The 26,619-nt window shown below is 40.6% G+C and overlaps 1 protein-coding gene across 2 annotated transcripts in view; it reads left to right on the forward strand.

Moving 5' to 3' along the window:
• Positions 1 to 26,619, forward strand: part of LOC126323887 (nipped-B-like protein A) — a 486,440-nt gene that overhangs the window by 324,914 nt on the left and 134,907 nt on the right. For both annotated transcript variants that reach the window (XM_049994805.1, XM_049994812.1), the window contains exons 17-19: positions 14,179 to 14,376; positions 18,858 to 18,924; positions 19,004 to 19,194. In XM_049994805.1, coding sequence (XP_049850762.1) covers positions 14,179 to 14,376; positions 18,858 to 18,924; positions 19,004 to 19,194 — 456 coding nt within the window. The remainder of the gene's footprint in view (positions 1 to 14,178; positions 14,377 to 18,857; positions 18,925 to 19,003; positions 19,195 to 26,619) is intronic.

The following is a 26,619-nucleotide window of genomic DNA, read 5'->3' on the forward strand; positions in this document are numbered from 1 at the left end:
TCAGTGCATAAATTCCTAAATCATTTAAACCTTTAACCTGCTGGTCCTCTGACAAACTACAAGCTTCTGCCCATTCACAAAATTCAACTAAGTCAATTATTTTCTCTGGGTCTTTATTGCAACTAATGTGTTCATTCTTAACAGGTACTGTGTTTAGAGGGTAGTACACAGTCATAAGATAACTACTCATTACTTGAGATGTATCTCTTGGTGCAACGTAGTCAGTGTTATTGGTCCATCTATTATCTACGCTTTTTGCCCCTACCTTGTGGACCGACAATGGAGCGCATGCTAGTTTTTTACTTCATGACTTCCCATAGCATTCTGACTCCCAGCGTCCCTATGTTCACGCCAATTCCTGTTTTCAGACTCCCTGTAATTACTTCTGTTCCAATTGTTCTCAGATTTTCCTCTTGAATGGAAATTGTAGTTTTCCCTTGAATGGAAATTATTATTAATATTGTGACTATTTTGTTCCCTATGATGAAAACTATGGTTGTTGGGCCTACTGTTTTCCCTCCGGTTAAAATTAGTGTCTCCCCACCTATGATCCCCACCTCTCTGTGTGTGATTGAAATAGTTTCTTGGTTTCCCCATTTTGTCTATAATTCTGTCAAGTTTGTCCACGTAGTTTAGAAATTGTTCAATGTTGTCATCTGGTCCATACACTAGGTCCCATTGCACATCTGTTGGCAACCTTCTCTTTAAAGCATCTATCTGTGTGAGCTCATCAAAGGGTTTACTCAAATGTACAAGTTTCTTCAGTTGATTCTTACAAAACTGTTTCATAGTCCCCTGTGTTTCTCTGTAATTTGGTTCATTCAGGAACTCGCTCTTTATACTGGCTTGTTCAGTTTCAGACCCGAACCGTTTTAAGAACTCAATTTCAAATTCGGCATAAGACATGTCCATAGAAAAATTTTGATTGGCCCATGACAAAGATTCCCCCTCCAAAAATTTTTTAACAAATTTAATTTTGAAACTTTCACTCATATTGGGCAACAAATTGTCTCTACAACTCTGCAGAAAGTCAACAGGATGCAAACTACACTCATTAGAAAAGTTTTTAACTGGAATATTGGATAATAAAGTACATGTGTTCATACAAAAATTTCTGTTAGCTACATCATTGCTAAATATTTCAGACTTCTGGTACTTTTTAATTCATTAACATCTGTCTTAGTTTCAATCTCGTGGAGTTTTACTGTGTTACTGACTGTTTCCACATTATCATCCACAAAGTTTAGTTTAGAATCTACTCTACTTTCAAGATCTACTGCCATAGCTTTTACATTCACACAAACTGTATCTATTCGACTATTAACATTATCAAAACACTTTGCATTTTTCTCTCTGTCTGTGACCAGTTCATTTTTTACAGACTGTATTTTGTTACTCAGACTACATTTTACGTCTCCCACTTTAGATTCTACCGTCAAAATTTTTGTTTCTGCTTTGCTAAGTTTCTTGTCTATCTTTGATATATCGTTGCGAAGTTTATTACCCCAAAGTAAGACATTATCAAATTTTTTGTTCATAGCTCCTTCTAGACGCGACACTTTCTGATTTATAACCCGAAAACTGTCCGCGACCGTCCGATTCATATTTTGCAATTGATCATCATTAGTTTGTAAGCGGGCTGCAACAGTTTGATTTAAAGCTAACGATTGTTCCATCATTTGTAACAGCGATTTAATGTCTGACGTCTCACTTTCTGATGAATTAAGACTTTGATCCGCTTCTTTGACTGACTCATCTTCCGTTTTTATCAGAATGTCTACGTCCCCAAAGACTAACAAATTTTCACAATCCTGCTCGGATTCAGCACCACTTTCCTCTTTCACAATGGTCATTTTCGTGAAATTTCACACACAAAATAATACAAGGAATAAAGAGCACTACACAAATGTACTTATCTTTTCAGTCTGGGTTCTCACTCGTGTGGTAGGTCCACTTTTCTGCTTCCTTTCGTCTCCCTTGACTTCCATGTATTGCAATTCTTCGTACCACGTGGTCATTAGACTTCTGCAAAACAGATTTCGTCAATCCAGTACATATAAATGTCTTAATCCCGGACGAGCCCCCAGTTGCCACGAACCCGCTCTACTGTTCAGGAAAAGTTAGCACCATAAGGACACCGTTACGGTGTGGCTAATGGCTGCATAATACTTTAGTAGAGCTGGCCATGATGTCTCCTTAGTTGATGCTGCTGCGTCTGCATTGTCCATGTGGCTTCTCGTTGTCTAGGCGATGATTCCTTTGCTACTATGGGTCCAAGAAGAGGTGCGGGTTTTTTAATTATTACTGGACTATCGAAAAATGATGCAGTACTCCACAGTTTCTTTGTATCAAAACACATTTATTGCCAAAACTATATACACAACTATACTCAACCGTGGCCAACACTCAAGTGGCCGTAAACCCGTTGTAGAGCAAAGATCACGGTCGTAAGCTACAAAGAACGTACAATTCCAATATCGATTATTGATCGCAACACCTAACTTAGTATTATCTTAAGCAAAAGCTTTTTTAACATGACTTTAGTGTATAATAAAATAAAATGATGTCTATTTGTCAGTTCCATTACAGCCTCCAAAATGCTTACGGATGCCCAACGGAAATATTCTCAAATTGAAAAAGAAGCTATGGCCATTATTTATGCTCTTCATAAGATGGTGTTTTTCTTTACGGATCCAAATTTCATCTTGTTATAGACCACAAACGACTTGTTTCCTTGTTTCATCCATCAACGTCGCTTCCTGACAAGGCTGCACACTGCCTCCAGCGTTGGGCTCTTTACTTGTCTCAGTTCAATTATGAGATTCATTTCCGGCCGACGGCTCAACATGCGAATGCTAATGCACTGTCTTGCCTTCCCATGGGTCCTGATCTGGCATTCGATAGGGACGAACTTTTGTGTTTCCACCTGGATGTTGCCGAGCAGCGGGTTGTGGACGAATTCCCCATCACCGGGGAGCGGCTGGCGGCTGCTACGGGTTCTGACTCTACGCTCTCCCAGGTTTTACACTGTATTCAGATGGGTTGGCCAGATCATCCATCCGCTAAGACTTCTGATCCGTTGTGGAACTACTACACTTTGCGCTACCGCTTCACGGCTATGGATGGTGTTACCCTCCTTTCCCCAGACAATGCTTCGCCTCGTGTTGTGGTACTTGTGTCTTTGCGTGCTTCGGTCTTGCGCCTCCTTCACCAAGAGTACTGGTGTGTCTCTTGCACAAAATCACTGGCACGCCGTCATGTGTACTAGCCTGGCATCGACTCTGAAATAGCACACATGGTCGCTGCCTGCGGCCCTTGTGCGTCACAGGCCGCCGCCCTGAAGTCATCTTTGTCACCGTGGCCTTTGCCTGAGAAGCCCTGGGAGCGCATTCATGCTGACTTCGCGGGACCTTTTTTTACTTACTTATTGGCTACTCGTAATTGACGCCTACTTTCATTGTCCGCTGCACGTCGCCTACCACCGCGGCAACCACAAGTGCTCTCACCCGCATTTTTTCTTTCAAAGGCCTTCCCCCTACTCTTGTTACTGATAAAGGTCCGCAATTTGCCTCTTCCGAATTTGCAGATTTTTGTGCTCGTCACGGCGTCATGCATGTCACAGCCCCTCTGTTCCATCCACAATCAAACAGTGAGCCTGAACGACTGGTCCGCACATTTAAGGCTCAGATGAGGAATCTCCTGACTACTTCTGCTGTTGATGATGCCCTTCTTCAATTTCTGGCTTCTTACCGTTTCATCCCCATGGCCGACAGCCCCACATGCTACTTCATCTTCTGCGGCCTTCCTCCACCCGGCCGCGGGTGCCTTCGCTTGGCCGGTTCACCGCCAGCGACCTTGTAAGGGGACGGGGATATGGCAGGTGGCCAAAATGGAGTCCGATCCTCATCTAACGACACTGTGGCCGACACCTGTATGAAATCCAGACGGACACGGGTGTTGCAGTGCATCATTCGGACCAGCTTCGGTCTCGTGTGCCAGCAACGCCTGTTCCAAATCCCGCTAAGCTACCTTCGGCTCTACCTGACGCTCGGGATCTTGGCATCTCTCATTACTCACAACGCAGCCCTCTCACCATCATCTCCGTGCCAGCACAAGAACGGACGCGACCAGATGTGCCCATGCAGGTACCGGTTGACCATCATCTGTCAGAGCAACTCTACTCACCTCCTTCTCCTACGAATGCCGACACATCGCCCATGTCTCCTGTCATATCAACCGGACTTCCCGCAATGAGCAGATTGGTGCACAGGGCCCCAGCAGATTCGACCCCTATGTCTCCTGTCACCTCAACCCATTATCATTGGGGACATTTCCGTCCGTACGAGAAGCCTCCTCCCAGAGACTTTACGGCCAGTCAAACAATGTATATGGACGTTAGCAATCTACAGGCCACCACGCCGAAGACCAGTGCAAAAATTTCAAAGGAGGGAAAAGTGTTGTGACTCGAAGATCATTCAAAGTGCCACCGCAATTATGCACGTCCTCTACATGCGGCGATGTCTGCCAGCCATGCAGCAGCCGCGCCACCTAAGCGGCCAGCCGGCCAGGGTCCACCAGACTTGGACTCAGTGCTTATTTGAATGTTACCTTGTTAACATGTCTTGCTTTGTCATCTTGCCCTGTGACTTACATGTGTTGTGTCGTTTTTGAAATATATGTGTTCAACTTGATGTTATAACACTAAACACCTGCATTATGAGAAGAAGACAAATACATCCAGCAATAAAATAAAAACAACATGTGATATAGTTAAGTCAGAGACAGGTAGGACCAGAAATGAGGAGGAACAAATAGCTCTAAAATAAATGAAACCCTGGTAACAAAAGTATGTTGTGTTGCAAACCGTTTAAGCAACTATTTTATCTCTGTTACTGATAGCATGGGGTTGTCAGGCTCAGTAAATAATGCAGTGGAATATCTGAGACCAGTGCACACTAGCAATCTCAGTTAAATGGAATTGACACTGACTTCACCCAAAGAAACAGAATCCATCATAAAGTCATTGAAATCAAAGCATTCTAGTGGTTGTGATAACATATCAACAAAGATAATAAAAGAGTGTTCATGTGAGCTTTTAGTCATATCTTAAGTTATTTGTGTAATAAATCACTTATCACAGGAACATTCCCAAATTGGCGTAAATATGCTGAAGTTATACCTATCCACAAGAAAGAGGACAAAGCAATGCCATCAAATTACCGCCCGATCTCACTTTTGCCAGTTTTTTCAAAATTCTTTGAAAAGGTTGTGTTCAAGCATCTACTTAAGCACCTTAGTGAAAATAACATACTGCCAAAGTCACAGTTTGGTTTTCTTAAGGGTTCTGATATTGAAAAGGCCATTTTCACTTACAGTGAAAATGTCCTTAATTCATTAGACAACAAAGTAGATGCAACTGGAATATTCTGTGACCTGTCAAAGGCTTTTGACCGTGTGAATCACAGCATTCTCGTAAATAAGTTAAAATATTATGGCATCAGCGGTAGTGCTGCAAAGTGGTTTCAGTCATATCTTACTAATAGAAAACAAAGGGTGTCATTACATAACACTTCAGCAGTAGGCAATCAGACATCATCTGTCTGGAAAGAAATTACGTATGGTGTTCCCCAAGGTACCATACTAGGTCCACCACTGTTTCTTGTGTATATTAATGACCTGTCATCTATAACATTACCAGATGCCAAGTTTGTCTCATTTGCAGATGATACAAGCATTGCAATAAATAGTAAATCAAATATAAATTTAGAAAGGGCATTAATCAAGTTTTTACTGACATTAATTAGTGGTTTATAGCCAACTCACTGTCATTAAACTTTGAAACGACCCACTACATGCAGTTCAGAACTTCCAAGAGATTTCCTTCTGGTGTGTGTAAAATATGATGACATGGAAATAGGAGAAGTTGAGAGTGTAAAATTCTTGGGATTACAACTTGATAATAAATTCAAGAGATGAATACACTAAGCAGATTCAGAAGGATGTAAGTTGCAGTAGGTACTGGGAGATGAAGAAGCTTGCGCAGGATAGAGTAGCATGGAGAGCTGCATCAAACCAGTCTCTGGACTGAAGACCACAACAACAACAGTAAATTCAGTTGAGCGACATACTAACGAATCGCTAAAGTGCATAAACAAGTCTGTTTTTTGCAATGCAAATGATGTCAGACATAGGAGATATAAATATAAAAAAACTGGCATATTTTGCTTATTTTCACACCATTATGTCATATGGTATCATATTTTGGGGCAACTCCACAAGCTGAGAAAAAATTTTTAGAGTTCAGAAGCATATAATAAGAGTAATGTGTAGTCTAAATTCTAGAACATCGTGTCAAAACCTATTGAAAGAATTGGGCATACTAACCACAGCTTCTGAGTATATTTATCCCTTAATGAAGTTTGTTGTAAGTAATACATCTCTCTTCCCAACTAACTGCTTAGTGCACAGCATTAATACTAGGAATAAAAACAATATACATAAAGATTTAAAATCACTTACTCTTGCCTAGAAAGGAGTCCAGTATTCAGCAATGCATATTTTCAATAAGTTACCAGCAGCCATTAAGAGTTTAGTTTCAGACAAGGCACAATTTAAAAGAATTTTAGATGGCCAACTCCTTCTATTCCATCCATGAATTTTTCAACAAGTGCAGTAGACCATTTTCATGATAATTTATTATACTTTAATTTTTGACGATACTTGGTTGTAACAGCCAAGTAACTACCTACTCCATGAATTATGGATGTGTGGAAAGCAGATGTAAGTCTTAAGTCTGTAAATAGTGGAAGTTTTATTTTAAATCTTGTACATGATTTGACTGTTCTTAAATGAGGATCGTTGAAATGAGTAATTTACTTTAATTTTTCACAATACTTGGCTGTAATAGCCAAGTTACTAGCTATTGTGTGAATGATGAATTTAATGAAAACAGATGTAAGTATTAAACTTGTAAATATTAGAGGTTTAATTTTAATTCCTGTACATAATTTACTGTTTATTGAATGAGTATCATTAACAGTAATGATACTCAATTTTTTCTAATCACATTTTTGTAACGTGTCTATCTGACATGTTCCGCATCCAGGAGGTTCCCTCTTTTGTGGGTCTATGGAATTAATAATTAATCTAATCTAAGTAGTCTCAGTCTCAAATACTGGATCATTGAAGTCTGTGTATTTGCACACTGTCAGTTAAGTTACCTCAAGACAAAACACAATTTCTAACTGTAATACTTATCTTACAGTGTTAAACTTATAGCATAAGATTGTACCTATTAACAAGTAGATTATGAAAGATTTTTAAATTTTATCAGTACTGAATTGGCCCCAGGTTCCAGAATAGCCTTTTAGTAATATAGGTAATTGCCATTGCTATCAATACTACCTGACATATTAGTAAGGCACTTAGGAACAGTGTTATTGGAGGACTTGAAATTGGACAGGCTATCATATACTGCTTGCAGTTTTACCACGTGTGATGTGTATGGTTAACAATTTGCCAAACATTTTTCAGTGACTGATGTCTGATAGTAATATCAAAAGATCGAATGGTTCAGAAGTCTTGGATTCCATAAAGCAAGGTTCTTTTTGAACGATCCATTGAATTATATGAGGGTACAGTAAAAATTGTAAACAGCACACTGACAGATTCTGTAAAAAGACATTTATCATCTTGTAGTTATAAGATGTAGTCAATGATCTCAGAGTTAATCATCATTGGAATTATGAAAATATTTTCTTTCTGGTTTTATAATTTTTTTCTCAATAGTACTGAGGGCATGGGATGTAGTTGTAGGTAAACAACTAGAATTCTCTCAGATACAGATTTTTTAGCACTTCACTTCTACACAGATACAAGTCCGGAGGCTAACTGCCTCCCAAAGCCCCTCTCCTCAAAGATAGCACACCTATACACTGAGCAAATATCGATATTTATGTCGCTCTACGCCACATAGGCCCCCCTCCCTCCCCCCCCACGCAGTATGGGGTACTACCCTGTGAATGGGGGGGGGGGGGGGTGAGAAGTTAGGAAGGTAACATACAGTTCTTCCGTGTCAGGTGGAAGTGGTCGACTGGTAGGAGACCGGGGGGTGAAACTCGGTACATCAACGTCGAAGTCAGCAAGCGACGCCGGCGGCTGAAGACGACATCCCGTCCTGGAGTGGAGGTGTAGCACTTCGTCAGCAGGCAGGTGGAGAATCACCTTGCCAGAAGGCCTAACAAAGTCTCGTAAATTGCCACACACAGCACTTGTGCTCAATTTAAACAGCACACTACACGAGTTTCTGCACTTCCTCCCTCAACATTGTCACACGTGAGTACCACACACACCATATCGCCATCTACGACAGCAGATAATTTATGTATGTCATGAGGGTGTACATGTGTTGTGAATTCTTGAGTGGCACCTGTACGAGCAATGGTAGGGAGGCAGAGAGGTGTGGGAAAGCTATGGCAGGGGGAAGCATGTGCGAAGAGGGGGGTGAGATGTGCACTGGACTGCACAGGTGACAACCTCGGGTGATCAGCTGACGGATGAGGGAGTGTGACCGAAGGCAACGAGGAGCCAGCATGGATTGAACGACATGACAAAGAGCTGTCACACGAAGATGGTAACACAATGGTAGAATCTGAGTGGTTGGCAGTTCGACTGCGAGAGCTGTGAGGAGTGAAACCTCGAAAAGTTTGGCCACTTGAATTAGATGAACGCTGAGAAGAAGCAGTGCTCGGCAGAGAAGCACGCTGTTTGTGGAGAATCAATACCCGAATGTATGGTATGAGAAGATGGATGGCCACTCGAAGCAGGAGTGGGAGAAATACGGGCAGAGTCAGGGAGGTTCACCTGAGGCTCAATGAAAGCTGGTTTCACTCGGTTGAGTGAAACCGTGGTTACATAGTCTTTTATGAGGATATCCATGTTATTCTCGGAGCGTTTGACGTCATTGTAAGGACCTGTGTAGGATGACTGAAGTGAGGCTTTGATTGAGACATCTCTGAGAAACACATTCTCACAAGAATCTAGCGTGCGAGGTACGTACACGCGCGGAGGTGTATGAGTAGCCAGAGGTGGTGGCTAAATTTTGCTGCAGTGCAAGCGCACTCGCTCGAGAAGTGAAGGGAGTTCAGAGGTCCTGTGGAAGTGGGGTGTGAGTGACTAATTCTCCAGGCAAAATCAGAGGTTGGCCAAACACAAACTCGACTACGGAACCCTTGAGGTCTTCCTTGAAAGTCGCACGAAGGCCAAGAAGCACGAAGGGCAGTGCTTCTGTCCATAGTGAGTCATTGCAACACAAGGCAGACTTTAAGGTGTGATGCCATCGCTCGACAAGCCCATTGCTTTGGGGCTGTTATGCGGAAGTATGAATTTTGACAATACCACACATTTTACATAAGTTGTCATCCCTGGTCAGTGGCGAGGTAACAGGTGAGCCAAATCTATAGATCCACGAATCTAAGAATGCTCGACTTACTGTCTCAGAGGTAATGTTTGGAATAGGCACAGCCTCAGCCCACTGAGTCATCCTGTCATTAGCTGTAAACAAGCAACGGAAACCCTCGGAGGGGAGGCAAAGGGCCTACAAGGTCCACATGAACATGGTGAAACCTGCCTGGTGGTTGGGCAAAACAGCCAAGGGGTGGGGAAGTGTGCCTGGAAACTTTGTTCTGTTGACACAACATGCATGCCCTGACCCGAAACTGACAGTCGCGGTGCATGTCTCTCTAGCAAACCATTTAGACACCAGGCGGGTGGAAGCTTTGACACCAGGGTGTGCTAATGTGTGTAATTTGTCAAAGACCTGGTTAAAGGGGCTTAGGAATGAATGGCCGCAACGTACCAGTCGATTCATCACACCACACTAAGTCACATATGCGAGGGAAACTAGAGCGTACCGGTTGGAGAGAGGAGCTGTGGTCTGAAATTAACTGCATGGTATCAGGGTCTGCCGATTCCAGCCGAAGTAGGTCCGCTAAGTCAATTAAGGTTGTGACAGCACCAACGCACAAGAGAATATCAGAAACGACATTGTCCGCTCCTCGGATGTAGCAAATGTCATTTGTAAATTGCAAGATGTAATTGATGTGACAAAAGTGTTGTGGGGATGGATCAGCCGCAGGATTGTTTATGGCAGGAACCAACGGCTTGTGATCAGTGAGCACGTATAAATCTCGTCCCTCTATGAGAGGAGCCTGCACCACAGAAGTGGCTGGCAAATGTTTACGGTAATAATTAACTGTTCCAATGAACCTGCGTAATTCCCTATAGGTCTGGGGGCGTGGCATCTTGAGAACAGGATTGATCTTGTCCTGCGGTGGTGTCAGACTGTCCGACGACACAACATAACTTAGGAATGTGACAGATGACTGGTGCAATTGAGTCTTTTTATTGTTCAGTTCAATACCAGCAGTTGCTAAAATATCTGTCACGACTTGACACGCTCCTCACTCTGTTCCAAATTAGAAGCAAAAACCAATATGTCGTCCATGTATACGAAACAAAAGTCTAGATGGGATAAAGTTTGATTGATGAAACGCTGCCACATTTGGGGGGCGTTTTTCAACCCAAACGGCATAAATTTGTATTGAAACAGCCCAAAGGGAGTGGTTATGGCAGTCTTTTCAATATCTTCCGAAGCCATAGGAATCTGATGAAATGCATGCTTACAGTCCAAAACAGAGAAGTACTTTGCTCCTGCAAGTGCATGATGAAGTCCGCAATGTGTGGAACCGGGTATTTATGAATGATGGTGCAGGCATTTAAACGGCTATAGTCTCCAACCATAAGCCATGTACTGTCTTTCTTTTGGTCAAATAGGATAGGACTAGCGCAGCAACCGGAAGAAGGTTAAACTATTCCCTTTCGTAATAGATCATCTAATTGTTCTTTTGCAATTTTCATAAATTCCGGCTTGAGGTAGCGTGCGCGTTGCGATATGGGCGGCCCATCGGTTAGACGTAACCAATGAACTGTGCCATTAGTGACTACTGCAATACGTGGCACGGCACGACAGTCAGATGTCCGTGAAGCGGAGCAGTTGGGCAAAGCTGTGGCGCTGAGGGCACGGAAGTACAGGTGTGCCAACCGCTTGTAGGCTGCGTGAAGGCTGTACACATGTTAACATGGGCGAGGTCGGTACACTGATTCTTGGTAGCGGGCTGTGCTGCTACGAGCGCTGTAGACACGAGTGGGCGTGGCCGAACAGCAGATGGCCGTAGTTCATTGCCATGAGCTTGGGAAGTTAATTGTCCATTCGGAACGCAACGAACATGAGCACTCAGGCATACACTGTCATTACAAGAGGGGGTGCTGACACAGTTTACAGAGTTCACAACATTGTCGTTAACGTGCACTGGCACAGGAACACCAGATTGGCATGGACTGACTTTGTCTGTAGCCGATGAGTCGTCTGCTTGTAGTGTCGTGAGGCGTTGTTGTGTGGAGGAGAATTCGTAGTGTATGTTTCGGAGATGCAGCAGCATTTCCATACGTTCCATCTGCAACTTGGCGAACTCCAATAGCCACTTGTTTGTCCAAGATTGCAGCTCCAACGATAGGTTTAAACACTTCTTAGAACAGCACACATGTTTGGTGTTAGCCAAACTGTCACTCGGCAGAGCGAAAGGAATATGTTCGTTTAGTGGGGGGTAAAACACAGTATTTTGCACAAAATCTAGTGACAACTGATAGTGCTTGAGGAAATCAATTCAGAGAATAGGTTCTTCAATTGTTAACACTAAAAACGTCCACTCCAGCTTGCACTCGGGCGAAAGTTTCACTGTATACAGAGTAGAACCCGAACACTGTAGGGGAGACAAGTTCACTGCACAAAGTACTGTTTTGTGTGGTTACACTTTATTGGTTGCTAGGCGAACCGTCAGCAAAGAGAAGTCTGCACCAGTGTCTACCAGAAAACGTACATCTGATCATAAATCGCGAACATAGACTAGACCACACTTACTGTTGTTGTCTGAAACGGAATGCAATGTTGGATAGTGCCCGTTGTTTACATCACAGGAGGTAGCATCGCAGCCTACCTGCAGTTGGAGTTTGGGTAAGAACACGGTTACTTGGCATTTGCAAGCTTGCTCCCCGAATCTTGCATGGAAGAAACAGTAAGGTTGGGCGGGCCTGTGCTCCTGTGGGTAGTTGCTAGGTGACGGAGTATGTGACCCAGAGTCTTCCACAGAGGCCGATACACTGTCGTTGCGGGGAGTTGAAGGTGCAGGCAGGGCAGCTAGTTTAAAAAACTTGTTATTAGCAGCACCAGACAAGGGCGTGGTGTCAGAAAGTTTCTTAGTGCGGTCACGTCCAGAATGCAGTGCATGGAGCTCACGTTGCCTGGTGGGAGTATGCTCTGTCAGCGGCGTGTAAACATTCATTTACTGTTCTATCTTCATACGCAGAGATTGCAGTCTGGACAGGCAAAGGCAGCTATTCTGTCCAGATTTCAGCAAGCGTGTCATCAGGCATGACTTGCTCATCGACGAGAAGATGGATGCACCGCCACAGCTGGGACGGAGACCTGTCGCCGAGACGCTCTTTGTAGATGAGCTGTCGCACATTTTCTCTCCTGGTTTTACAGACCCGCTCCAGTATCATCTGTTTCGTCACAGCATACTTCCCTGCTAGGGGTGGTGCTTTGACCAGATCATAAATTAAATCGACACGGTCGTGAAGATGGTTCATGAGGCAGGCGAAGTGTGCGTCATCGTCCAAAGCACAGACATTGAATGTTTGCTCTTTCAGGTTAAACCAGAACTGCGGGTGTGCGGGTTTGAAGTCTGGTAGTGTTGGCAGTTTCGCCACTGCAGTCAATGCCGACATGCGCCTATTTCTTTAGACAGAAGTAGAGCACGCAGAAGATAGCAAGTCCAAATTATTGGCGCCCCATAATGCGGGTATCGCAAAATTCACTTGATCTCGGGGGGATGGCTGAAAAGTGACAGACGCTCGAACAGTGTGAGGATCGTAGTCAAAATGTGCATTCTCATTGATGTGGTAGCTCGGAGAGAAGCCACAAGTACTTAAGTGCGCCTATGAATGTCCGTTATGCACACTGTATTCACTCGACCGTGAGTGGTGGGGCTGGTTGTATATGTCAGTGTAATTACTGTGCAGCACAGAGTTGTTGACTTGATTAGAAGAAACACAAGGATACCACACATGTCCACTAGGATGCACACTCGGTGTAGTATTTGCTGTTTGGCGAGCATTGAGCACCTGTTGACTAGCCGGCACGGAAGGATACACACGTGGTGGGAACTTATTCGAGTTTGTATTTACTACTGGATTTTCCAAAGTAGCAAAACTTCGCTTGACGCCACGAACTGCATTGAATTGTGCGTTAGACACAGGACTAGGAATGTTCTAAATAACACCCTGTGGGGAACACGTGGAAAGGTCTAGGCTAACTAAGCCAGAGTCCGTGATCGTTGGCGGTTGGAAGAAACTGGCGGCACTCGATGAATTCTGCTGCATGTTCGGGCTGAAGGATTCCGAAGAGTCTTGCGGCATGTCCACTACGATGGCAGGAGTGCTGGAGAAATGTTGCTGAAATCCGGGCGGCAGTGAGTGCTGAAAGGCCATTGTCTGAAGCTGAACAACAGCCCTCGCGATCGCGAAGAAGCCCGACACGGTAGGCGCGTAAATAACCTTCGGCCGGTAACTCGGACGCATATTACCGGGGCCATCAGTGAGGGAACAGGATACAGTTGTAGGTAAACAACTAGAATTCTCTCAGATACAGCTTTATTAGCATTTCACTTCTACACAGATACAAGTCCGGAGGCTAACTGCCGTTAGTGGCCAACATCCTCCCAAAGCGCCTCTCCTCAAAGATAGCACACTTATACACTGAACAAATACCGATATTTATGGCACTCTGCGCCACAGTACAATAGTAATTACAGAACAAAGAGATAGTCTCACATACAAACAAGAAGTGAAGAACATCTCTTGTTACTGGTTTAGTACTGTATGTGGTATCCTTCAAGAGATTAATAACAGGTTGGCACAGTGCCTGCTTATCCCATAAATTACACTTAAAAATAGATGTTATATAATAAAAATACATTGGTACTGAATTTTTTGTTAAGTAATTAGTTGATAGTGTCATTCTAGTGTATGTATATATGTATAAATTTTGCTTTTCTCTCTCAGGTTGACACTGTGAAGCAGGCAGTTGACATCTTCATATACTTTTTGAAAGATGAGTGTGGCGACGAACTTCCTGTTGCCCTTTGTGGTTTAGGTGCACTATGTGTCAACCATAGTGAGCTCATGCTTGGATCCCACATCAAGGACTTGTACCACAGATTCCTCACAACACATGAAATCAATACCTGCATAAAAATACAAGTGAGAAGTTGGTAACACTAGAGCAGAAGACAGAAATGTTGCTTTCATTGTTATTGTTAAAATTAAATATTTTTTAATGTTTAAAAAGTAGTTATAGAAGCTTGCTACTAAAATTACAAGTCAGTAAGACTGTTCGTGATATCCACATGGTAAAGGGCAAATATTTACAAAGATTAAATAAACTAAAATTTTGATATGTTTCCGTCACCTTTCAACATAGCCACAGTAATGGCATAAATTTGCTCATTATAATGGAAAGTGGAAACCAATTTCTTTAGCCAGAACTAATGTAAGACAGTCACTGAAGGACTTCCAGGTTTTCTGGTATTCAGCTACAGGAACAATTACACAGAAGTTGTGAATTTGATAAGAGACGGGACTGATCCACCATGGTACACAAAACATGTCAGAACACTGTTGCAGAAGCAACGAAAAAAGCATGCCAAATTCAGAAGAACGCAAAATCCTCAACACTGGCTAAGTTTCACAGAAGCTCAAAATTTAGTGCGGATGTCAATCCAAGATGCTGTTAATAGTTTCCACAATGAAACATTGTCTCAAAATGTGGTAGAAAACCCGAAGAGATTCTGGTCGTATGTAAAGTACACCAGTCGCAAAAAACAGCCAATACCGTCACTGCACGATAGTGATGGAAATGTTACCAATGATGGTGCCACTGAAGCATAGTTACTAAATACATTTTTCTGTAATTCCTTCACGAAAGAAAACGAAGTAAATATTCCAGAATTCGAAACCAGAAAACCTGGTAGCACGAGTGACATAAAAGTAGATATCTTAGGTGTTGAGAAACAACTCAAATCACTTAAGAAAGGCAAGTCTTCCGGTCCAGATGGTATACCAATCAGATTCCTTTCAGAGAATGCAGACACAATAGCGCCTTTCTTAGCAAGCATATACAACTGCTCACTTGATGAAAGGTCTGTTCCTAAGGACTGGAAAGTAGCACAGGTCACACCAATATTCAAGAAAGCAAATAGGAGTAATCCATTGAATTACATACACATATCAGTGACCTCAGTTTGCAGTAGAATTTTGGAGCATATACAGAGTGCGTTCCATAAGTAATGTGACCAATTTTTTTTATAACGCAACGGTACACCATAGCGTGTTTTAACTGGTTGGACTAAGTGGAGGGGGGTATTAGTTTCAAAACGCTCTTTGTCTCATTCCGCTGCAAGCTACCAGAGAGTCAGGGCATGCATTTCCGTCAACCCTGTTTTGAGTTTATGTAACACAGCACAATGGATCATTCTGTAGAGCAACAGTACACTATCACATTTTGTGTTAAATTGGGAAGTCCACCACCGAAATGTTTCCATTATTTCAGCATGCCTTTGGGACTGATTGCTTGTCCAAATCACAAGTTTTCCGATGGCACAAGTCGTTCATGGAGGCCAAGAGGAGATCACTGATGAACCTCGCAGTAGACAGCCATCAACCGTACGAGTTGACGAAAATGAGACGCATGCATGCGATTGTTTGAACTCTGACAGACGACTGAGCCATTAATTGAAAGCATATGTGAGTGCTTTGGTGCTGAGAAATGTTGGAAATGTGTGAAAATTATCCTCATTTTTTAAACTCAGATATCACTGGTAATGAGTTGTGGATTTTTGAGTATGACCCTGAGACAAAAAGGCAGCGTTCAGAGTGGCACACCCCATCATAGCCCTGTCCCAAGAAGGAACGCATGAACAAGTCCACGATCGAAACCATGCTCATTGTCTTCTTTGACACCAGAGGCATTGTCCACCATGAATTTGTACCTACCTGGACTACAGTGAACTCAGCTTTCTACTTGGAAGTTCTGAAAAGACTGAAAAGGAGGGTCTCACACTGCTGAAGCAACATCAAAGACACGTGGAAAGTTCAACACGCTGAGTCACAGCGCCTTCATTGTCAATGACTTCCTGGCCAGGACCAGGACCCCACTGGTTCCCCAACCTCCCTACAGTCCTGACCTGGCTCCCGCTGACTTTTTTTTGTTTCCTCAGTTAAAAGGAGTCATGAAAGGAAAACATTGGGACATGATTAAAAGCGTCCAGGCGCAAGTTTCATCAGCTCTAAAGGACATTCCGGAAATGGCATTCCAGGATGCTTTCCAGGCATGGAGACACTGCCTCCAGAAGTGTATCAACACAAGAGGGTGCTATTTTGAAAATTTTTGTTTAGTTGAATGTATATATTCAATAAATGTTTTTTTATGAATTTGGTTGCATTACTTATGGAACACACCTTATACTGTACTCGAACATTATGAATCACCTTGAAGAAAATGACTTATTGATACATAACCAACACGGATTTAGAAAATATCATTCTTGTGCAACACTGTTAGCTCTTTATTCCCATGAAGTAATGAGTGCTGTTGACAAGGGATCTCAGTCGATTCTATATTCCTAGATTTCTGGAAGGCTTTTGTTACCATTCCTCACAAGCGACTATTAATTAATAGCGTGCATATGGAGTATTGTCTCAGTCGTGTGACTAGATTCATGATTTCCTCTCAGAGAGGTCACAGTTCGTAGTGATAGATGGTAAATCATCGAGTAGAATAGGTAGTGTCATAGGCCCTCTGCTGTTCCTGATTTACATAAATGATCTAGGTGATAATCTGAGCAGCCCGCTTAGATTGTTTATGGATGATGCTGTAATTTACCATCTAGTAAAATCATCAGATGATCAATTCTAATTACAAAATGATCTAGAGAGAATTTCTGTATGGTGTGAAAAGTGGCAATTGGCACTAAACAAAGAAAAGTGCGAGGTCATCCACATGGGTACTAAAAGAAACCCGATAAATTTTGGGTTACGATAAATCACACAAATCCAAAGGCTGTCAGTTTGACTAAATACCAAGGAATTACAATTACGAGCAACTTAAATAGGAAAGACCACATAGATAATATTGTGGGGAACGTGAAACAAAGACTGCACTTTGTTGGCAGAACCCTTAGTAGATGCAAAAAACCCACTAAAGAGACAGCCTACATTACGCTTGTCTGTCCTCTGCTGGAATATTGCTGTGTGGTGTGGGATGCTTACCAGGTAGGATTGATGGAGGCCATCGAAAAAGTGCAAAGAAGGGCAACTCGTTTCGTGTTATCGCGCAGTAGGAGTGAGAGTGTCACTGATATGGTATGCAAGTTGAGGTGGCAGTCACAGAAACAAAGGGGGTTTTCTTTGCGGCGAGATGTATTTACAAAATTTCAATCACCAACTTTCTCTTCCGAATGTGAAAATATTTTGTTGACGCCTACCTACATAGGGAAAATGATTATCATGATAAAATAAAAGAAATTGGAGCTCGAACGGAAAGATTTAAGTGTTCCTTTTTCCATGCACCATTCGAGAGTGGAATGGTAGAGAAGTAGTATGAAAATGGTTTGATGGACCCTCTGCCAGGCACTTGTGTGTGAATTGCAGAGTAACCATGTAGATGTAGATATAGAAGGGTATCTTCCTGAGGATTCTAAAATATACTAAACATTAATTTTACACGTGCTTGTGTCAGTTGGATATTTCCTGTGTTTTTATTGTGGAGTGCCTTCTGTTTATACTTTCGAAATTGAACTTCAGTTTTGATGTGGTGTGTACTTGCAAGGTATGCTTGACATTTTGCAGTTGTCATGATTTCACTGCATATTGAGTTTTTCTGCTGAGAAGCAGTTGGGGCAGAGATAAGAAATATCTGAGTTGTAGCAAGTGCCATAACCCTCTCTGAGGAGTTGTGTAATTTTTAATCCTCTTATCATTCATCAAACTGCATGAAGAAATAATTCTGATAGTCTTCTTTAAAACACATAGGAGCTTACAGTAGAAGCAGAAATATGAAACTTGATATGTGGCAGGGTCCTAAACCATAGGTAAAGGAATATCAAAAGCTTGTTTCACTATTACTCAGTTTGTTTATAATTTTAGTTTGCAACTACTATGTCAACTATTAAAAATTTGCTACTTGTCATAAGTGCAGTTGTGGTGTCCCAATTAAATACATGGTTTTCGATAGGTCACCTGTTAAAAGCCTGTCCTCATGGTACAGACTTTTTAATTTTCTGCTTTTTCACTTTGCATTTTTTGTAATAAAAGTTTGTATTCAGTTAGCTGAAGAGTATGATATAGCAAAACAATGCTGATGAAAGGTTTCCAAAAATAATTTATATTATTAGATGATATTATTGTAGTAAATACTATAGTATAAAATATTAACTTGTCCTTTCTATACTTTGTATACAGAACTACCTTCAAGTTCAGCTTACTGTTTTGTAAAGGGAAATCATAAATGTAGTCGCACTGGTGATAATTACAAACATCTACAAGAGATTTAATTGAATATGGTACTAATTAATATTTGTGATGTGTTTTCAGTATTTAATACAATGAAGTAAATCCTGTGGAATAATTGTCCTTTAAAATTTTTACTTAATCTAACACTGAAGGTGTGGTTGATGAATTTTTAGGTCCTGGAAAACATAGAAATGTACTTGGAAGATGTTGAAGATCGTTTGATTAAGGAGGATAAGAAATGTGAGTTCCTTTTTTAAAAATATGAATACTTTATTTGGTTTTCTTGTCTTTCATAATGTTTTTTTGGATCTTTTCTTAGGGACAGAAATTTCTCACACCCAAAGCCTGAAAGAACGAGGTGAAAAGTGGTCTGGAGTGGCAAGCGCTGTCATTCAGACATACTTAAAGGATATATTAAATACAAACTTTCATCACAACAATCAACTGCGTTACATTGTATTTGAAATTGTTCGAAGGAGCTTGTCTCAAGGACTTGTTGACCCTTTGCAGGTGATTAATTCAGAAATATTGACCATGGATTAAAATTTGTATAATGTTTTCATTCTTTGAGATAGGTGCCTTCATCAAACTAAATTTTAGGTACACGGCAGAGAGTTACCTTAGAATTACTTTTTCTTCTGAACTGCAAAAGAAATAACGCTACTTGCTCAAAATTTAAAGTCATATTAACTTTTCTGCATTGTCTTCTACAATTTGTTATCCATAATTTTAAAGCTGTATCATTGTAATCTTCCTGATCATAAACTGAACTATTACTTTTTTCTATATTAGTGTTAATAACATTTTAATAACATGAAGAGTTATAAAAGTAACCAGTTTTATTAACTGAAAATAAGTTACATTCATTAATTGAAATTGTCTGAAGTAATGAACTTATTTCTTTTCTCCTTATATTAACTGAATTTTGTCTCTTCACATTTTATAAAATATTTTTTGCCTCCCCACTGTGTCAGTATTATATTCTTGATTACAACTAATTGTCCACCACTTTCTATAAATTTCTTAAATTTCTTCAACTGCCTGGATACGATACCTTTTAGAGATGGTATCATTAATCAACAGTACTAACACCAGTAAATTTCTGAAAAGGAGAAAGTGTGGTTGTAATGGTAGAATTTTTTTGCCCTGAGATATCTTCCTTCATTCATTAGTTTAAGATTAATCCAAGCATAACTATGGTGCAGGTAACTTAGTAATTAACAATCATAATCCTTTGTTTGAATAAAAAGTTCAGTATTGTGACATTATAGTCACATCCAGTCTTGTGTTGTTCAGATAATGTACAGCATCAGGAGTGATTTTTGTCAAATATTTTCAGTTCATTCTGCTATCAGGCATAAACATATCTTTCAAAAAAAAACATTTTTCTATATTTTCATTGAAACTTAAAGTTGAAGCAAACATCTGCAATTTCAAACATACCGATACAATCATGGAAGTAGGGAGGGAAAAAAATTACAAAAAACAAAAATAACATTTTCAAGCTATATTTTTTTCAGAATTTACTTTTAAATCAAAATGTGAGGGGTCACAACTACTACCCAAAATTTTTCTATGTAGATTGCACTTTTATTTGTGGTAATTATGGCAGACTGCCACCATCAGGTCAATGACTTAAAAAATCAGTACGATGGATTACATCAATTAGTACATGATTGTGCCACATGTAAGGGCATACACAGCATGATCCTGTACTATTTGATGGAATACATTGTATTGATTCTTTATGTCACTGATCTGATGATGGCAGTTTGCCAAAACCTGTAATTAGAACAAAAAAACTATGTCTAGAGAGAAAACTTTTGGTATTAGTGCATACTGGTTGCTGGCCTGTTCAGAGACTTCCTGACTTTCACTATACAACATCTACAATTTCAAATTTAGTGATACTATCACGGGAAGTGACCATTAGAGTAACATTTTCAAGATGTATAATCAGTTATGAAATAAAAATAAAAATGAGACTAAACTTTGTCCAAATAGGCGTCACAAGGCCCAGTGGTACTGACCGTTGTCATCCTCAGCCAGCTGGCATCATCAGATCTGGATGTAGAGGGTCATGGGATCAGCTCACTGCTCTCACAGCCATTATCAGTTTCGATGACCTGCTCCTAATACTGATATATCCCTATTATTTCTCCTATTTTAGCACCCATTGTATGTTGGGTGAATCTGCATCACACATTAAAGAGTAGCTATTTCAAGTTCTTAAAGTATCTCAGGCTTTTATGTAGTGGATGAATAATCAAAGTTTAGAGAACTACTATTTCGAATGTGATGGGAAGTTCTACGAATAGATAGATGGTGCAGCTATGGGTTCTCCCCCCCCCCCCCCCCCCAGCACCAGGCATAGCCGGCCTATACATGGAGCACTTCGAAAAGCTAGCACAGGACACTGCTAAACACAAGCCAAAAACCTTCTACAGGTACATTGACGATACCTTTGTAGTTTGGCCACTTGGCAGGGACAAACTGCTAGAGTTCCATCAACACCTCAACAGCATACATGGAAATATCAAATTTACCATGGTGATAGAAGAGAACAGAAGCTTACCCTTTCTGGATATCCTCGGACACGCGGCATATAGAAAGAAAACACACACGGACCTCTATCTTAACGCCAATAGCTGCCACCACCCTGCACAACACAATGCTGTACTCAACACCTTAGTGCACAGGGCCAGGTCCATCTGCGATAAGAGAAGTTTACCAGGAGAATTGCAATACTTAAAGGACTCTTTCAAGAAAAATGGATACAGTGAGACACAAATAAGGAGAGCTCTGAAGACTGACCACGAGAAGAGAGAAGAGAGACCAGATGAAGGCGAAGCAATGGGCTGTGCGTTCGTGCCATATGCGGGTCCTCCGACGTCCAAGATCGCAAGAATTCTCAAGAAACATAAATTGAAGACCATTTTCCATCAAAGACCTTCTCGGTTCAACCAAGGATCCACTATGTCTGACAGCACCAGGTGTGTAGAAGATCGGATGTGAATGTGGGATGCAATATATAGGACAGACGCAGTGTTGCATCTCACAGCGCCGCAGTGAACACATTAGGAATGTACGCTTTGGTCAGACCAAAAAATCTGCTGTGGTGGAACATAGTATTGACTAGAAGCACACCTTCGATTTGAAGGACACAAAGAAAATATGCAGTATGAACAGATTTTGGGACTCGGTAATCAAAGAGTCCATAGAAATATGGTTACACGACAACCTAATCAACCACGACAGTGGCTACCATCTTAGCACAGCCTGGGAGCTTGCAATCAGGAAAATCAGAGAACGTTCTGTTCCACCAAGGGCCGCAGACGGAGCAGATAGACATGGACGCCGGGACTCAAACCCTGTGCACGTGTACACTGATTTGCCCAGCTTAATGTTTCAACTTCCAGAAACTTCTAACAAACTTGATTTTCATGTCAGTCATATTAGACACAAAACTATCTATGCAATGCTGCAGAAAATCTATAGAAGTTTCTCACTGGAATTGTACCTAAATTGTTAACAAGATTTTGATTAACTACATGATTAGACAATCCTCCAACTTTTTTACATAAAACAGAAGCACTACTTTCTAGATTGCTGGTTTTGTTGTTACTTAATTTTTTTTCTGTGAATATGCTGTCTACTGTCTTTTGCTGTTCAACAAAACTGCTTTCAACAAGGGCTAGTTTGATGTCAACTAAGTTTCCAAAGCCGAAATCTGACTACTTATGCTTTGTGCACAATACTTACTTCCTCAAGCTCATTTTTTAAGACAATTTTGGTTTTCTCCCTATCTTCAGTGATCTACTCTTTGATATTTTTAACTTCGGATTAGTTACATTCGATTTCTTTCATTTTAGACTCAACAGATTCTACTCAAACATCTACTCTATCAATTTTTTTTATTAATGTCATTTATTTGAGCTGTATTTTTACCAACACAACAAATAACCTCCCTATTGGCTGACCGAGTTATGTAAACTGATACTTATTTTCTTGTTTATGTTTTTCAAGTTGCTCATTTATTTTTACAAACTGGTCATTACTCATTTTTATTAACTGGTCTGTATTATCTTTGATCATTTCTGTAAACTGGATCTTATCATCATTGCTCATTTTTATTAACAATTACAGCATGGTGCTTACATCATTATCACCATCTCCTTTTAATTCATGTGTTAGTTTATCCTGTTCCACCAGTTCATCACTGATCTATTTCCTGTTCTTGTTTCACTACACTAATTAAGTCTCCCATGTCTGTTTATTCCCTGTTGTTCCATATTCTTCAATGACTGTCATTGTTAATAATTATACAATGAAACACTTCACCAAAAAAAAAAAAGAAAAAATAAGTGAAATATTTCCAAAGCTTCACTTTGTTGTTATCTGTCGATGTTGTTAATTGTTCACCTCACTTTTTCATTTTCTTGTTTGCAAACTCCTTTTTTTGCCATATCATTTCTGTTTTTCATATCTGCCAGATCATTCACATAAAATTTTCATAATATCTTTTAATATGCAACAAGGAGAACAGTCCAACACAGCATTCACATTTCACATTCAAAAGATCCCAGACGAGCTCCCGTATTCTGTCTGTCCCCACCTTTTATTGCTCAAAGTTGGGTTATTAATGTTTGGAGTAAGTTAGTAACTTGGGTGGCTGATCATATATTCACAGGTCTCGCCACGCTGACATAGTGACACATTGCAGCAAGTGACAGGGACAGTCGCATTTAAATAATCAGTTCTATTAATAATAAAAAGACTCATCTTTTTGTTGTCCTTCTTTGTTATGTAATGATCGCTTGTTCTGTTTCCTTTCTGTGGTTATCTTCCCTATAACTGTCTAGAGGATGATCAGGTTTTTATTTCAGCAATCATGTGAAATCTGATAGACTTTCTGCAGAATTACACATATATTTTCATTCATTTCACTTCACAATACAAATCAATAAAACACTCATTACTCACTATCCATCCTTGTACTTCAGACTTGTACAACCAACTGCACAAAAAAAAAACATTGATTTACTTCTAACAACATGTAGCAAACACATTACCGTATATGAATATAGTTTTGCAAAACAGTCTGTGTAACATACATTTCATAAATAAAAAAGAATTAATTGTCTATCTTTTTTAAGAAGTCCATAATTCTTGTAATTACATTAAGTATTTGTAAGCATTGACATTTAAACATTTTCGCATAGCTATATAGTAGAGGATTTTGGTTTTTACATCTTCAGTGCACTATCACTCACTTCATATGGTCCAAGATCGATTAGTACATTTACATCACCATAATCAGCTTTACTACAACACACATATGATAGATAGATAGAGAGAGAGAGAGAGAGAGAGAGAGAAAATTGGGGAGGGGGGGGGGGGGGGGGATCACAGCTGTATCATTGTCTCCCAACACTGGAGGCTGATGGGGTGTGTTGCTCCAGGAACATTGCAGTGCCTGCAAGACAAAAACATAATCTGCAGACAGATGTATTCCATATATCCAGGGAACCAGTTAATTATTTCTGAGCTGTCATTCATTCAGAAAGACATGCACTTAAGACTAAGTCTATGGGTTATTGTCAGTCCCATTATCTAAGAAAAGTGAGGTAACATTGGCTCATTTTTCTCACTGTTGGCACACTTTGAAACCCACTAAGCTGCTTTAAAACTTGTGAGAGCTCAGGGAGAAATTGTTTTGGCACAGCCTCACCCTATTTTTGAGACATAGTATGAACTTGTGGTGGGAGGTTTAGTTGATGAAAATGAAATATACACTGAAGAGCCAAAGAAACAGGTACATGTGCCAAATATCGTGGAGGGCACCCACGAGCATGCAGAAGTGCTGCAACATGAAGTGGCATGGACTCGAATAATGTCTGAAATAGTGCTGGAGGGAACTGACACCATGTATCCTCCAGGGCCATCCATAAACCTGTAAGACTACGAGGGGGTGAAAATCTCTTCTGAACAGCACATTGCAATGCATGCTCAATAATGTTCATCTGTGGGGAGTTTGGTGGCCAGTGGAATTGTTTAACTCAAAAGAGTGTTCCTGGAGCCACTCTGTGGCTACTCTGGATGTGTGGGTTGTCGGATTGTACTGCTGGAATTGTCCAAGTTCATTGGCATGCATAATGGACGCGATGGATGCAGGTGATCAGACAAGATGCTTACGTACATGTCACCTTTCAGAGCCATATATAGACATATCAGGGGTCCCATATCACTCCAACTGCACATGCCCCACACCATTATAGAGCCTTTACCAGCTTGAACAGTCCCCTGCTGACAGGCAGGGTCCATGAATTAATGAGGTTGTGTCTATACCCGTACACGTCCATCCATTCGATACAATTTGAAACAAGACTCATCTGACCACGCAACATGTTTCCACTCATCAACAGTCCAATGTAGATGTTGACAGTGTAATCTACCCCTCCCTCACGTCGTTGGTTGATTGTCACTGACTTCATAATTAACTATATTAATAAGCTTCGAGAGGAGTAAGATGTACAATACACTTTTTACTTATCTTCTTTTCTTGTAGTTGGCTCCAGGTCTAGGGGCTGATTTTCGAAGCTGAAATTTTTGACATTGTAGGTTCTCATGGTTCCAATGGACTTAAATAATGCTAAAGTATTGCCTGAGAAGTTAATTTTATTCTCTCAATTTTTTTGATATCACACTATCTTTACAATTTCCATTTCAAAACCGAAAATTACATTGTTATTGCCAAAATTGAAACACATCCAGTCACATCAGAGTCATGACCACTATTCATCCATTTTGCGTTACTAACAATATTCTGAAGAGTTTACAAATTTTTGTGACAAATGATTCTCCACCAATTTATATCATTATTTTATACATTAATCCAGAAGTAAACATAATAAATAGCATCAGATTGCGTAATTAATAATATAAATTTTAATTGTGTTGAATATTTCGTAATTTGAAAATGTTTCTAAAAGAAAAGTAGTTTTAACTGTACATTAAAAACTAGTACATATCTATTGTAACAACAAAAATAAAATAATTTCTTTTTATACATTTAAGCCTGAAATATAATACATCATTTAGAAAATCATATGCAGTTCTTTTAGAAAAACAGTTGAGATAATATTAACCTGTTTAAAAAATTCAAACTTATTTTTAGTATCGCATCCTTCTGTTGAGGAAAAGTAGTACTAGAGGAGGGCGTCCCTTTACAACGGGCCCAGGTCGGGGTAAAGTTTTGTGTTGCACAATTATCAAGGGTACACGAGTGGGTCTTTGGCTCCAAAATCCCATATCAATGATGTTTTGTTGAATGGTCCACACACTGACACTTGCTGATGGCGCAGCAGTGAAAGCTGCAGTAGTTTGCAGAAGGGTTGCACTTATGTCACGTTGAATGATTCTCGTCAGTCATCATTGGTGCTGTTCTTGCAGGATCTTTTTCCAGCTGCAGCAATGCCAGAAATTTAATGTTTTATTGGATTCCTGAGATTCACAGTGCACTCGTGATGTGGTATGGTCATATGGGATAATCCCCAATTCATCACTACCTCAGAGATGCTTTGACCCATCACTTGTGCACCGACTATAACAGCATGTTCAAACTCACTCATATCTTGATAACTTATCATTGTAGCAGCAGTAACTAACCTGACAACTGTGCCAGACACTTGTTGTGTTATATAGGCATTGTCGAGTGCAGTGCTGTATTCTCCCTGTTTGCGTATCTCTGTGTTTGATTGTGCATGCCTGTACCAGTTTCTTTGGCATTCAGTGTAGTAAGTCACACTAAGGATGCCCTATGCAGCTTCAGTAACAAATGTGCTTTCCCTGGCTCGGCAGCCATCACCATCTGGATCGTTGTGGTAGCTGCACCCTGTGGTTCTAATTTATTTGTTCTTCATCTCCTCAATGCCT

Source organism: Schistocerca gregaria, chromosome 2 (assembly GCF_023897955.1).
Source record: "Schistocerca gregaria isolate iqSchGreg1 chromosome 2, iqSchGreg1.2, whole genome shotgun sequence".
In the NCBI taxonomy this organism is placed as follows: domain Eukaryota; kingdom Metazoa; phylum Arthropoda; class Insecta; order Orthoptera; family Acrididae; genus Schistocerca; species Schistocerca gregaria.